We start from the raw sequence: 16088 nt of genomic DNA on the forward strand, positions 1-16088 counted from the left end.
ATGAGTGGATGTCCGTACCTTGAAAAGAAGCACTTGTACGTTGAATCGGCCGTCCATCCTCTGGAGGAATCTGTCTGCTTAGCTGACGGAGGACTATCTTATTAATCATCTGAACCTTCCTATTCTGGGCGGAACATTCGCCAAAAATAGCAGATCTACACAAACTCCAAACACTGCGGGCGTGTTTTGAGCTTTTGGAGCTCGGCTACTTTTGGCGAAGCGAATAATTTCACTAAAGCAAGAGGGTTTACATGGTTAAGCTTTTGATTGGGATATTCTAAATTGATTTGTAACAGGCCTCGGAGCAGTGCTCAACATAATCACGTTTTTTGTCCCTGCTGATGGGTTGTCTCTCCACACTGCAGGTTATTCAGAAACAGACCACCGCCCGAGGAAGATGAGGCCGCACAGGCTGGGGTCAACAAGGCCAGTAAAGGGGGCATCGTCTATGGCGACTACCTTCAGGTAGAAAACAATCCCAAGCCCTTTTAACTCGGATGTGCTGCGCTAAAGGTAAATTTTATGTGCATGTTTTGTTGATATTTACATCATGTGTGTTTTTTCACTTTCAGCTTGATAAAGTCCTGAGAGCCCAGGTGCTTCAGAGTGAATTAAAAAATGATAAGATCCATGATGAGCACCTCTTCATTGTCACCCACCAAGGTACAGTAAATAGCAGCTCTGCTGTGTAAACAGTAACACAACACAAGTTGCCACATTTCGTTCCGTTTAGAATTTGACTAAAACTGTTCATCAAAAATACATCAATCTTTTTTTGTCTTTCCCCTTCATTCTGCAGTGTATATCATGTGCCATGAAATATATAGTATCTTTCATGGCACATGCTCCACTAACATTCAACATATTGTCACCCCACAATTCCAAACGATCCGCAATCATTTTATATAATCTGAGCTGCACAGGTTGAGTCAAATGATTATTACATTTTATGATGTTAATTGTTTTGTTTTTTACATTATTTTGTTTCAGCTTATGAGCTGTGGTTCAAGCAGATTCTATGGGAACTCGACTCTGTGCGAGAAATCTTCATCAGTGGACATGTGAGTTCTGTGTCTGCCAGGGACACTGAAACAGTATCTCCGTTTTTTGGAGCGCATTTCTTATTTAAGTTGGCGGTGAATTTAGAATGAATAAATGTAATAAATATAATGAACATTAATGATCATAGTCATGTGTGAACAAAAGATGTAATCTATACAGCAGCCTACAGCATATACTGTAGTAGGCCACATTGGAGCGTGCACAGTGTTAATTCAGCTGTAAACGTGTGCGACAACAAGTGACACGTGCATTTGCAGGTTCGTGACGAGAGGAACATGTTGAAGGTCAACACACGGATCCACAGGATCGTCATGATCTTCAGACTGCTTGTGGATCAGTTTGCTGTCCTGGAGACCATGACGGCGTTGGACTTCTTTGACTTCAGGTGCCGTTCTATATGACCTCTGACCCCTCCCTGCATGCGTCTCATTGCAGAGCCTTATTTGTGAACACTTAATTAGGGGGCACCTCTTTATGACTGGACCCTTACCCCTTCTGCTGACCACCCTTGGGCCGTGTGTCTTTTTGCACAATACTTGTGTGTGCTCGAGCCTGTCTCCTTGTGTGTTTGCATGCGCCTGCATGCTGTACACAGTATCACTGCATGTGTGTGTGTGTGTGTGTGTGTGTGTGTGTGTGTGTGTGTGTGTGCATGCGTGTGTGCATGAGTGCATGCGTGTGTGCATGCATGCGTTTGTGTTTACATAATTGTATGCTACTGCTGTATGAACATACATTATTTATGTTGTTTACTTCTCCACAGTATGTAATTTAGATAGCATATTGTTTAGACATACAGTATGCTACGTTTACCTGGTATCCTAGTTACCTTGTAGTACTTTGTTTTCTTTCTTTGCACTCTATTTACTTGACCGCTAGCCCTTTTGTTGGTTGACCACTGACCAGGGCAGGGTTCATACTGTTAACTCCCCCAATCTTGCACTTTATTAATAATAATAATAATAATAGCTCAAATTTATATAGCGCTTTTCTAAATACCCAAAGCGCTTTGACACTCTGGATCTTTATTGTAAATGTATGTACATTTTGTGTTCAGGGAGTACCTAGCCCCTGCCTCTGGCTTCCAGAGTCTTCAGTTTCGTCTCCTGGAAAACAAGATCGGAGTCCCAGACAACCTGAGAGTTCCCTACAACAGACGCCATTACAGAGACATCTTCAAAGGCCATGAAACTGAGATGCTATTGGCCACAGAGCAGGAACCTCCTCTACTGAAACTGGTAGAGGTACAGTAGCTCTCATTAATTTTACGGTTATTTCACTGTGTCACTATGTCACAATTATCAATATTATAGAATTATAATACACTAGCCCTTACCCGTTGTGATTTATTGCCCCTGGGGGTACTGCTCCCTGGGTGCGTTTTCGCATTTTTAATTCACTAATAAATTCATTATTAATTTATAATTTGTTAAATTGGAAAAAGGGCTTCGTTAAGACCTCCATATTATAGAGCTTTGCGGTCCCGCCCCCTTTCATAACGACGCCAGGTCCAGGAAATAGTTTCCAATGCATTTTTCCCATAGACATTTCAAAACGTATCTATTATTTAAAGACCTTATAAGCGTCGTACAAAGCCAACTCTTGTCGTGACAAATCATGACAACAAACACAATATTTTGGACCAAACAAATAATTACAAAGAAGAAAAACAAAAAAAAGTGTTGTAATCTGTCATTTTCTTCTTATTTCTAATTATTTGTTCAGCCCGAAAAATTGTGTTTGTTGTCATGATTTGTCATGACAAGAGTTGGCTTTGTCCGCGGCGTAAACGTCTATGAGGAAAATGAACGGGGATTTATTTTTCGGGTCTCTCGAGGGGGCGGGACTGGGGCTCTATTATGGTCAATGCCTGTGTGAAAAGTGGGAGTGATTGGTGTAGGCAGTGAGGAAGTACTCAGAAACCCCTTTTTTGCCAAACAATATGACAGGCCTGCCAATATTACAGGCCTGCCTGTTTTATTATTATTAATCATAATACTTATGCTACAGTCTGAGGTGCCAAACCAAAATAAATGTTACTCTTATGTAGATGTACAGAAGACGTAACAATAAAGACCACCTTGTAGATTGAGTAAAACCAGGTTGTTGTTGTTAGGAATGGCTGGAGAGAACTCCTGGCCTTGAGGAAGATGGCTTCAACTTCTGGCACAAACTGGAAGTCAACATTACGTTTGGCTTGCAAAAAGAGAAGGAGAAAATCGAGGTGAGTTGATGTTATTCTCCCTTTATATGTAGTTTGTGTGTAGAGAAATGAAATGATTGACTGATACTGTTATTATTTATTGTTCCTGTTATCAATTCTGACAGAAAATTGCTGACTCTGAAGAGAAGCAGGAGCTGACAGAGGAACTGGTCAAGCAGAAAGACATTTTCAATTCCCTCTTTGATGAAAAACGTCATGAACATCTCCTGAGTAAAGGTGCGAGCTAGCAAATATCTAAATACTGAATCAAGCAATCTAAAAACTGTCTGGGGTGTTCACATAGATGATAAAATGACCAAAGGTCAGCTTCACCAAAATGTAAGCTTTTCTCATAGTCAAAGAAAAAGCTAAAAATACAATAATATGTGGGTAAACTATCAAAATAAAATAAAAAAAGTATCTGACAAGGTTTTAAGTACCTTTTCTGTGAATTAACTTAGTTACGGTTACCATCTGAAGACAAAGAGCTCCTTTTAAAACACATTATGTGCCCTTTTAATCTTTCAAAATGGCGACCCAGGGTGCCCACTTTTTAGACCCACTTTTTGAAAAAAAAAAAAGTTTGTAATATTACGTGATTTCACATGAATTATTTATTTTCTGTGTGTGCAGGTGAGAGGCGTCTGTCATACAAGGCTCTCCAAGGAGCTCTGATGATCTATTTCTACAGGTATGTTCAAACCAAAACCTCACCTTCTGTGTAATCAGAGCAGAGGACGTTTACTGAAAATGCATGCTGGAACATCCTGTATATCACACACACACACACACACACCGTGACTCTTGGTTTAGCTTTTTCTGTGACGCTCATACCAGCCAACCACACAATATTGTCTGTCATTATGGTCTGGCTTTCCTAGTCATCACCTTTCCAATATTGTTAATTGCCCTAGAATGTCTGTAATCTTACATGCATTTCATGTATTCCAAATACTTGTAGCACTGTGTGTGTACTCACCCAGTAATTAATTCCTAATACTTTGAGTCAGATATTGTCCTCTAGTTGCAAGAGAGTCATTTGGGGTCCCGCCACCTGGTGGCGCAAAAGCACAGAAACTCTGAATGTACACGAACAATTTCATGTGTCGCTCACGGTGACATCCCCAACCCCACCCACTCGGTATAAAACCGGGGGTTGGGCCCGTGAGCGTCATTCCTCTACTTTTCTGCTATGTAAAATATCGCCACTTTTACATGAGGAAAAGCTAGACTGAAAATATAATAACTTCCTTTGGGAACAGTCGATGTTTGGAAAGCACAAACATTATGGCGCACACAATTGGCAGGTGTGTTGCGATTGGTGTTGGGTAATTGATCAAACAACCTATTTCCTGTGCCCCATACATTTGTGCTTCCTAAAGTTTTGATATGTTCATTCCTGCACTCATTCCGGGCCCCTCGCCGGAGAGAATGTCATCCGTGTGCAGCTCGTGGAAAATATTTGACTAAATACACATTTTCTTTCAAATGAAAATGAAACTAGTCCCCCAAACGGAATTAGGAAAAAGTCTTAGGAATTCATTATTGGGTGGGTGCACACTAGTGCTATAAGTTTAAATGCCGACGAGGTCATTCTGGTAAAGGTGCGCGGATAGGACCGGTCTATGGCTGTGTATTACATGAAATATATGTAAGATCATATAGACATTCTAATCTAGGGCTATTAACTTAGAATATTGACCTAATATTCAAACATGTATTCCAACCTTCTGTTTTCCCTCAGAGAAGAGCCAAGGTTTCAGGTTCCATTCCAGCTGCTCACCTCTCTCATGGATATTGATACACTGATGACTAAATGGAGATGTAAGTCACTGCTGTCAGCAACACACACACACACACACACACACACACACACACACACACACACACACACACACACACACACACACACACACACACACACACACACACACACACACACACACAGGATAGAGATAGAAAGAAACAAGGAAAACATGACTATTCCTGATATGAGTAAAGAGACATATACATTATGTACTGTAACTTGCAGGTCAGATATTCCTGACATGAGTAAAATGAATAACAGCGAATAATGTATTTTCCATCACACAATAGTGTCACTTTCCATCCAAGTAGAACTGATCTTCAAGATCATCAACAACGCTGTTAGCTTGACGATGTGTTCCTCTCAGCAAGCAACAGCTTCGCACTATATGGAATATACATTTAGCTACAGTAAGGACCCACCCCCAAAACTGATTCTGATTGTGTTTTGTAATGCTTCTTGTGTTTTAGACAATCATGTGTGCATGGTGCATCGTATGATCGGCAGCAAAGCTGGCACAGGGGGCTCATCTGGGTACCACTACCTCAGGTCTACTGTCAGGTAAGCATGCGTCATCATCATCACCACAGTTGAAGCTGTTGAATGGTCAATTCATACTACATTGTACAGCACATTTTAAAATAGCCTAGTAGCCAAAAAATTAACCCGGACATGTTGAGTACACCAACGTTTGATGTTATAAATGTTTAGTATGGGTCCCCTGCGTGTAGAAACTGCCGGATGCTAACTTGCATGTGTTGAGCAATTTTTATAATTGGCATAATATGGGACCATACCATTAACAACCTATAGAAGTTGGGCTAAAAACGGCCATGCCCAAATGTGCTGACATCATCAATTTGCGGCATTGGCCGTTTTTAGCCCAATGAGTGTTTCTTTTTGCAAAACTAATGCTTGGAATGGATTCAGCATCATGAAAACCCCCTAGTTTGTCACATCACATGCTACATTGAATATTCTGCCTTCTATAGGTTGTTAATGGTATGGTCACATATTATGCCAATTATGAAAATTGCTCAACATAATTTATGCAAGGTAGCATCCGGCAGTTTCTACATGCTGGGGACCCATACTCAACATTTCTAACATAAAACCTTGGTGTACTCAACATGTCCGGGTTCACAATGGGGCTCTATGGGCTGGCTACTAGACTAAAAGGGTGTACGAGGAATCTCTTCTATAATGAGGATCCAGTCTGTATACATTTTGCCAAACTTAAAGATGTACAGTACTTAAAGATGGAGTGCCGTGATTTCTTTCCCCCCTGAAACATGATCATCAGGTACTATGAGTAGGAAGATTTTTTCACCTCAAAGGCTTTCAGCTTTAGTAATGTTAACTCCATAGACACATAACAAAGTACAAAAAGCACGGTGCTCCATCTTTGATAAGGTATCATGGGCAAATTTTTATTAATTTCATTTTCTACTGAATTTAAAACCTACCCCCTTTCCCCCCCAATGCTGATTATTTAATCATAAATTGACTGTTTTTGTTTTTCCATTCCAGCGATCGCTACAAGGTGTTTGTGGATCTGTTTAATTTGGCAACGTTCCTGATCCCTCGCAGCTGGGTGCCAAAGCTCAACCCCAACATTCACACCTTTCTGTACACAGCAGAGTTTGACAGTTCTTACTGTAGTAGTGATGACTCCGACTAGATCGCTGAGTCGTCAATTAAGACGTCTCCTTCTCTCTGACATCAGTCCTCGGGTCGATTGAAACATTTTGTTGAGTGAAGTAGGAAGAACAAAGCTTACATTTAATTAATGTTTAAATCCCAACATGATAGACCTGAACGCATGGGTTTAAGGGAAGGCAAATAGTATAGTCTGTCATCTTCTCCTCTCCCTGGTGCTTGGTTGGATTGGGTCAAAGAAAGGCAGTCATACACGATGTCTCACCAACATCATGTAAAATGGGACAATTTGCACATAATAAAAGATGTATGGTATGTACATATTGTTTATATAGTATTAAACTATAGGCTACTGTTGTATAGTATATGATGTTAAATTAATGTTGTAATATGTTCATGCAGCGATCAACAAGTAATCTCTGTATAGACAAATCACTTGTAGTTTGTACCCTATCTTGTATTATTGCCAAGAAAGTGTGTTTTTGTACGGTACATTTATTGATGCTGTATTTTTGTGTATGTGTGGGGGGATCCGTTCTGACCACAATACTGTATATGCTGCCATTGTTCCTGTAAAGACTCCATTAAAGTGACATGAAGGTAAATTACTAAATGATTGCAACAATACACACAAATAAAGTACTGTAGTTGCAGGACCACAACCGCCACATAATCTGCAACAAGGAAAGCAATCAGTTTACTTGACTGTTGAGAATCTGTTGACAGAACATCAAATATTCCACCAATAAACATCAGGTCATTGCATAACTTATGGAATACTCACAGTTTTGACTTCCAAAAATCCAATGAGACCTTCTTCTGTGAACACGGCAAGATAAACATTCGGTGCACATGCAACACAATTTCAATTTCCGTTAGAGATTAGTCGTTTTCATTAGTAACATCATGCCACTAACGTATGAGAGAAATAAATCTCATGACACAAAATGAATCTGGATCGCTCCACCATGAACCTAAAAGAAAACCTTGAAACATAATATTCATACAGGAAACATATAACAATTGTTGTAGTACACACTCGATACTTTTGTTTATTCCGAGGTGTCCCTCGAAACAAACCCTTCCCAGGCCTAAACCGACCAGACACCTAAGAATCTTACCCACAGGCACCAATAAACCTACACAAGAAACACTGCAGACTCACTCACGTTATACTGCCTACTGAGAAAGCAGCACAATGTGACTATCATGTCCCGGACCGTTTCAACATGTCCAGCAGAAGATCCTCCCTGTGGCCATTTAGCCAGAAACGTACACTGGAATGTCATCACCTAATGACATCCTGTTTCGTAGCCACACGTATATACGGAAAGAAAAAGCACCCCCACATACCCCCGTATCAAACAAAGCTGTCATATAAGTTTACAAATGTTACTCAAATCAAATGTTTCATTAAAACTACACAGGAACTTCTAACTTAAAAAACGACCATGCGTTTGCGAGTGCATTTGTGCATCTCGAGAGCCCGCAAGCTCATGCCGTCTCAAGCGTCTTCACTATCCAATCCAACTTTATTTATAGAGCACATTTAAAACAATAAAGTTTGACCAAAGTACAAAATACAATCATCAGCAGCAAAAGTCCCTGTCTTCCTGGGACGTATTAGACTTAATATTTCCCTATGATGACTATCTACATTGATGATACAAAATAGCTTACAGAGCATCAACCATTACTTAAAATGAATGTTCACACCAGCTATATACGTGGCGAGGTCACAGACAAGCACAGAGGTCCATGTAATGTGCTAGAAAAGACTTCCCTGTTTTAGGTTCCATCCGATCCTCGGTGTACAGCCTCTTACTGGACTTTTTTGATAATCAAACAATGTTTTATGACTCATCAATATGATCCATCCGTCTCCTTATTGTTAATAAGCCCAGGTTACTCCAGCTTGTGGGTGTCCAAAACAATTGATCACAATGCAGGCAATCTCAGTACAGTATGTCTTAAATGTAACTCATACAGCCAATAAAATCAATATCAGCCATGTAATCAATAGACCTTTTTTTCTCTAAAACCACTTCTAATTCGGCACCACAAATTCAACTAAAATTACTTTTACTTTCACTATACTTTATTTTAATTTTAACCAAAATGAAGCCTCTAGGCAGCACTAAAACGTCTGTTTCCAGAAGGGGTTTTTATTGTCTGCTAGACAACCAATCACAGTATTTATCACTACTACATTTTTGCAAATTTAACCTATTTTGTTTCATAGCAGCCATAAGTGCAACAAATGCAACTCTTTACTCAATATAATTTGATCTCAATGTACACCTGTCAGCTTCACCTCACCCCTCCATAACTGCAGAGAGAAACACAATCAGTCACAAACACGTACTTCTTCATGTCAGGATTCAAGAATCTGTGTTTCCTTCATAGATTCAGCACTCCACATTGTCCAGTGATCCCCAGGGATGACCAGTCCCTTTCCATCAATGTTTGCCATAATGTTCCATCTCACAATGTCAGTGCATCAATGTCCATGTTAGTGACCAATGTCCAGTTCATTCTCATGTCTCAACATTGACACTGGGGCCCCTTTTCCACCGGTTGGTTCCCAATGGTCAATATACATAATTATCAACTTACTTTTGTAAAAAAAGGGTTAGGGAGAAATTCCCCTTTAATCCAGAGCGAGTTACAACAAGAATATCCAGGGGCATACTTATACATCAAGCCGCGTATATTACAGAAAACAGGAGATAGCCTCCTATATGGTGCATGGTTTAGCAAGGCTCACTTTTCTATGAACTAAAGAGACACTTCATTTTAAACACTTAAACTAACTTTTAATATTAATCAGGGTCGACTTTCTCAAGATGAGTGCCATTAGAAAAATGTATGCACAGTCCAGTGTCATCGGCAAAGAGCTGAACTTGGCTGTGTAAGCAAATGTCCGGTAAATCATTAATGAAAATAGAAAAGGCGTGAAAAGGCGTGGACCCAACAAGGTGGAACCTTGTGGCACACTTTCTCAATAATCGAGTAATCAGATTGGGTACCTTGTGAGACAACATACTTGCGCCTATTATGGAGATACGCATTAAACCAGAGAATGGAATTTCGCTGTAAGCCAATGGCATGGAGCTTATCAAGAAGCAGATAGTGGTCAACAACATCAGGCCTTTACTGGAGGATAAGAGTACATCGTTGGTGAATTTTAGTAAGGCTGTAATTGGTGGAAAAATGTGGTCTAAAACCTGATTGGACTGGGGATAGGATGTTGTAGAGACTCAGATATTGTGAGAGCTGATTTTTCAAAGATTTTTGCAATGGTACAGATAATTGAAATGGGAAAATTCTGTAAATTTGCATTGGTTTCTGAGAAGTCGGTAATTTTCCCAGTCAACAGGATTTTTGGTTGTGCGGTGTTTTTGAGCCAGCTCTTTATCCCTTTGTTTGTATAGTGAGTAGTTGTGGGCTGATCCAGGGTAGACGTCTACCTTTTACTGTTGTTTTGAAGGGTGTCAATTACACTAGTAACCTCGGAGTGGAAAAGGTTCCATGCATCCTCAACAGAGGGAATTATTTGAAACCTATCCCAGTTGATGGCAATTAGATCATTGTTAAAGCTGTCAGCATCGAGATTTCTGGCTTGTCTTACTGTGATATATTTCCCATACACAATAAACAATGGAATGGTCCCTTACAGCATGACTCCTGAATTTAGAATCCTGTTGGGATTACAGAAGGGTGCCGGTAGATGTTTCCAATGATTAAATGTTTGTTGTCGTGAAAAATGAAAGATGAATGAAAAGGCATTCAAAGTGAACAGGATCTACAGTAGGGGTGAGACGCTCTAGGTTAGATTAGAGGAGACATATGTGGCTACCCCACCAGCTCGATAAAACAAAGTTTTCAATTTTGATTTCATCATCGGTGATTCCACTGTGTAGCCATGTTTCAGAAATAGTAATAATATTTGGTTTGTAGAGATTGACCCAGGCTCTAAGCAGAGTGATTTTTGGTGCAAGGCTTCTAATATTGAGGTGAATGACCTTTAGCCCTTTTACAGGTAGAGAGTGAGAGCAGCAAGCAGGACATACATAACAAATAACAAAGAACAGGAGAGAGAATATAGACAAACAAGACAAAAGCACAAACAGATAAAGAGCATATATATAAAGAAAGGAAAGACAGAGAACAATAGTAGCCCACTGTCATCCCAGTAGACCCTAAGCCCATAGGCCCAAGGATTTGGGTAAGTAACCAAGGGTTAGCCACAATTCCCTAGCCCAAAGATGAGTAGAGAGAGAGAGAGAGAGAGAGAGAGAGAGAGAAAGATCGAATACCACTCAATGGATATTGCCTGAGAGAGGACAAATAGAGGCAATAAGATATAGTAGTAATGATAATAATAGAGAGATTAAACTAAGATATAAATAGTGATGAGGGGGGAAAAGAAAGAAAAAAGGAGACAAAATAAATTAAATAATAGTACCAGTTGTGTACATACACACGCACACACGCATACAGGGTACACACATACACAACGTACATTCATATAAAGGATGAAGGCAAGAGAGACTCAACAGAGTCAAGAGTAGGCTACTTATCTGCAGCCAACTACAGTGTTACGTTGGTTGTCTAGGAATCGGTCACTGGTAGTCATGGCAACGTTGTCAATGTGACATAGACGTCCGAGCATAGACAATAGCTTACCCCCCGGACGCGTCTCTCTCACTTCCTCTCTCTAGCCACTCCCCTTCCTTGCTCTCACTTCCTCTCTCTAGCCACACCCCTTCCTCTCTCTCATTTCCTCTCTCTAGCCACACCCCTTCATCTCTCCTCTCCTTGTATTAGGCCGTGATTCTTCGGGAGTTTTTTCTGTCCCCAGGGTAGATTTCCAAGAAAACAATATTTTATGAAAAAATTTATATTCTATTTATTAGTGCTAGGTTGTAGTGGCCATGAAAAAAAAAATCATTGTGTATCAGTGGTAACATTTTAATGTTTTTTCAGTATGTTGAAAACTAAAAAGTACAAGAAATGCACTGTTTTTGGCTTGTCCCTAAACCAGACCTTTGAACTTCATCCCCATAATAAAGTCATAAAAATGGGTAAATTAATTGTAAATGTACTTTGCATTTCCTCATAATTACTTGAAAAGACATAATTTCATATTGTTCATTTGTGTGCAATTTGAATATTTTGTTTAACTGTTAAATATCACTGTCCCTCATGCATGCACCATTACCATCACAACAAACATTTAAGAGAACAATAAAGTTTTATTCAAACAACCACAAGGTGGTTGCCATGGAAATTAGAAGGGCCAGATCACATGACCAGACCACATGACCATGCTGGAGAGCAGGAGTTTTTGATGTCCACAAATGTAAGTAATTTAAGGGTTTATAGACCCTGATCTGAGAGTATGTTTATTAGGTGTCATTACCAAACATGTTACTATTTGAGCACTGTTGGTCAGAAATAAATGCATTCACGTTATTTATGTATATACATTGTATGCTAGCAAACCAGTTAGCTTAGCAAGGCCTTGACTTATAGCCATCTTTTTCTCCAGAAAAGTGAAAGATTACCATCACAGTCATTACCATCACACACTGGCAGTGATGATAATGACAGTTAATGATGCATAATTTATATAATATCCTATGCATAATTTACATGGTTACAAAATAATTCATGAGATATATAATTAATATAATTATAATAACGCATAACACTCACTATAAGCATAACTGATACTGATTAAAAGGTTTTCAATGTCAAAGAACCTCCAGAATTATATATGTATTTGGCCACCAACCCCCATCTCTAAATATTTTGTTCCAGGGACCTCCCAAAAGCAAAGATTTCAGTTGAAAACGTTTGCTGGGAAAGAATATATATTCAAAGATTTGCACACTTTTTCAAAGTTTCTGTGACCATCCTCTGGCAAAGATGTTTTGATGATTGATTAGACCTCTAGGACCCTTTATAAAAGATTTAGCCCCCAGGTAATAGCCATAGCCAAAACAAGCAATTTGCCAAAAGCATAGCCAATCGCCGCATTCACATTCTGTGCCAGGTCTGTGAGGTAGCTGCATATTAATGTTTGCAACCGCTCATTGTTACTGACACTACACAGTAGTGTTTTGAATGCTTTGGCAGAGGGGAAGGGGTCATTCAATGTCATGTACGTGTTGGGTACATGTGCCTTACCCTGTACACGCAGGTCTCGCTCATCATCTTTAGTTGAGTATGCTGCATCGTATGGGTCATTCACAGAGATGATATTGTGAGCATCACAATGGCGGGCAAGGATGATGGATGACACCTTGTGGACATACAGTAGTCCAACTACTTGTATGGGTTGACTTCTTGTGTCTGCCGATCTTCCGCTGATGGAGTTGCCATCCTCCAAACCATGCCCATGTCGAGGAGGGCGACATACTGTAGGGTTATTTGATATCAATAGTTTTAAGAGAGAGCATCTGGATGAGCTTGCGCTTCTGTGTCTTCTTGTATGTGCCATTGGGGTTGAATAAGGCCTCAACAACACCTTCCTCAACAACACAATGTTCCAACAACTTTGGGAGCTTGACAAGTTGACTGTCTTCAACCAGGTTTATCACTGCTTTGAGAGCACCTCTTTCCATTCCAGCAGCTCTTGCCTTGAGTTCCTCGCCGGGCTTCTCTACGCATGCATGCTTGTAAAATGTCAGTTTTACAAACACAGGATATGATGTTATTATCCAAAGTGCCATGGACTCTGCATGGCAGGGGCGTCCTCCTCCCTGAACCAAGCTTGCGCCTAACCTTGCTCAAACTGACAGGTGCATGGAGAGATGTACAGTATTGTTACTGAACACTCTGTCCCGCAAGATATTCAACTTCTCCTCTCCTGCAGAATGGGCTGATTTAAAGTCCACAATGAGCTCATCAGAGGCAGGCATGGCTCACTGTAGGGTGTGAAGTGTGGATGAGGCCGGATTTAAAGTAAACAGGAATGAGTCAAACTCATCACTTTCCGTGTGCTTCCTCTTGGCTTCTTTTCAGGTGGGAAGAGTGCTGTGAGCTACTCTTATGCGGGCCACATTGTTAACATTTCTGGAGTGCACCAGCAACTGCTTTTGGAGGATGGAGAGACAGCCTGACTTAGGACTCTTTTAGACGGCGACCATCTCCATATAACACGTCATAGTCCCGTTGCGTTCTCATTTTTTCTTACCCTTTACACGAGAACGCACACGTTATGCTATAATGTGCTATTATGCTATAATGTCGCTAGGTGGCGATAACGGGCTGCCAAATAGACAGGTCACCCACGTACAAGAAGAAGAACCCCTTCATTTGCCAAAAAACAGTGCCGCGCAAGCGGCGCAACACTGCACTGGGCAGCATGCAGGCAAAGCGCGCCACAGGATGGTATATATATTTATAATACATTAGGCTACATAAACGCTGCTGCCGTGGCTGCCGTCTATCACAAGGCTTTTTATTTACATCATGGTTTTACATTCACCATCGCTGATGAGCAGCACTTTGTAGGCGAGGAGGGAGGCTTGTTCAGGAACTCCATTATATCATAATGATATGGCTCTGCAGCAATGTAATAAACATATGCGCAGTGAGCCATGTTGTCATAAGTTTTGCGGATTCACCGTTTTGCCTGTTTATATGGAGACCATAGGAAACGGCGTTCTCAAAGATTTCCACTCTGGGAGGTGGTTTCACTTCGTTGCGTTTTCACCTCCTGAGAACACGGTTCTCGTCTAAATGACAGCAGCAAACGATACTTTATTTTGACGTTTTATATATACCATCCTCGTGTAAATAGCACCTTAATTTTGCTGCCCTTGTTCATTGTACATTCAATCCACATGTCCCAGGCAATGTTGGAATTAAGCAATATTACATGAGAGGGGGTGGTTTAATGTCATTAATGCACGCCTGCGATGCTGCAGGAGGTGTAGTCACTACGACCACAAATGTCCCATGAAACTATAGCTAGCCTAGCCACCGAGTTTGCTGCGCTCTGGGAGAACAGAGCAGCTTAATTATTTGTTTTAATTTGGTGTGGAGTGGTGCTCGTTTGAACCACGGCTAGAAGGCTGTTTCAAACAATCAGATTGCTTCCTCGAAACGACCTGTTGTATAATAGTGGAAGTCCTCCTGTCCATGTCTGCAATGTCACTGACCTCTAATTGGGAGAAAAGGTTGCTGATGAGATCTTGAGATCAGCATCATCCTCCAGTGCTATGAGCAGCAGCAAGGTTTTCCTGGGAGAGACTTGTATTCCTCAGAATATCAAGATTCCCTCTGGTCTCCTCTGTTAGGGTGGGTATCAGCCTCTCCTTGGCCAGCTGACTCAGCCTCAAGCAACGTAGCCCCCTCTTGGCCTCTTATAATGCTGCCTTTCAGCACACAATCAACGGATCCCTTAGCAACTCGTCCCGCGACAAGTATATCTCCTAGCTCACTCCCCGTGTAGAGCTTCTTGATGGCACTCATCATCACACATATGGAAAGGACCAACAAAGGGCACAATGACATGGTACTTGTCTGGGTTCTCTGCCTTGAGCAGAGTGATGAGGACGTACACATGCAGGATGATCTCCCAGTAAAAAGGCGTTTTGTGATACCTGCCCCAGGACCAGTTGAAGAGGATGAGCACTGAGCAGGTTGAGAGTGAGGAGGATGAGGATGATGATGCACAGAGGAGGGCGGAGTCATCTGAATCAAGTATGTTTACACTCTACTGGATGGTGGCCATCTTTAATTGCGGGGCCAAAACTGGGTCTTATGATTAAAGTGGTGTCAGATTTGGAATCCTCATGGTTGACCTGTATGGAAAAGTGCCTTCATACATGATTCTAGGTCATCTGGATCAAAGGTTAATTGTTTGTCATTACCAAACACATCATGTCATTACCAGAACACACAATCATTACCATCATGCTACATGTTTTGATAGAAAAAAAAAACGTTTTCTGTTACCTTGGGTCTTATCTCAACCATTGTGGTGAAGTGTTCTAAAGTAAACATTTGTATTCTCTAAAAACTAAAATTGCTATTCAAATATTGCCATTAAAATGTATTTTAAATGCACCTACACATTATGTAACACATGCTTCTCAAAGAATGCTTGTTGTATTTGCTGGAATGATAGTGAAAACCTTACTTGTCATGTTATTTTTGCGTTAAAATCTAACTTTTGATTATGTGATGGTATAGTTGGGTCATCTGAAGAAGTTCCGTGACCGTGGAGAGCAAACCTTTGTTTCGCAATGGATTTGTCATCTATGAAGGTATATAAAAAAAAATTGCGGGGGCGTACTTCGCAAAAAGGTGGGGAAAATCTTTGAGAGCCCCAAATTCAAA

At 40.6% G+C, this 16088-nt stretch overlaps 1 protein-coding gene across 1 annotated transcript; it reads left to right on the forward strand.

The window, feature by feature from the left end:
* On the forward strand, positions 1-6753 carry tdo2a (tryptophan 2,3-dioxygenase a; the record flags this gene model as incomplete). Its single annotated transcript, XM_083785737.1, has 12 exons — positions 1-35; positions 366-465; positions 573-663; positions 991-1061; positions 1320-1447; positions 2120-2306; positions 3179-3286; positions 3391-3502; positions 3899-3956; positions 5010-5089; positions 5543-5633; positions 6603-6753. The coding sequence occupies 12 exons, from the start codon at positions 1-3 to the stop codon at positions 6751-6753; spliced, it is 1212 nt and encodes a 403-aa protein (XP_083641863.1).
* Between the last annotated feature and the right edge of the window lie 9335 nt (positions 6754-16088).

This window comes from Protomyctophum parallelum (assembly GCF_964188405.1).
Source record: "Protomyctophum parallelum genome assembly, chromosome: 16".
Lineage (NCBI taxonomy): Eukaryota > Metazoa > Chordata > Actinopteri > Myctophiformes > Myctophidae > Protomyctophum > Protomyctophum parallelum.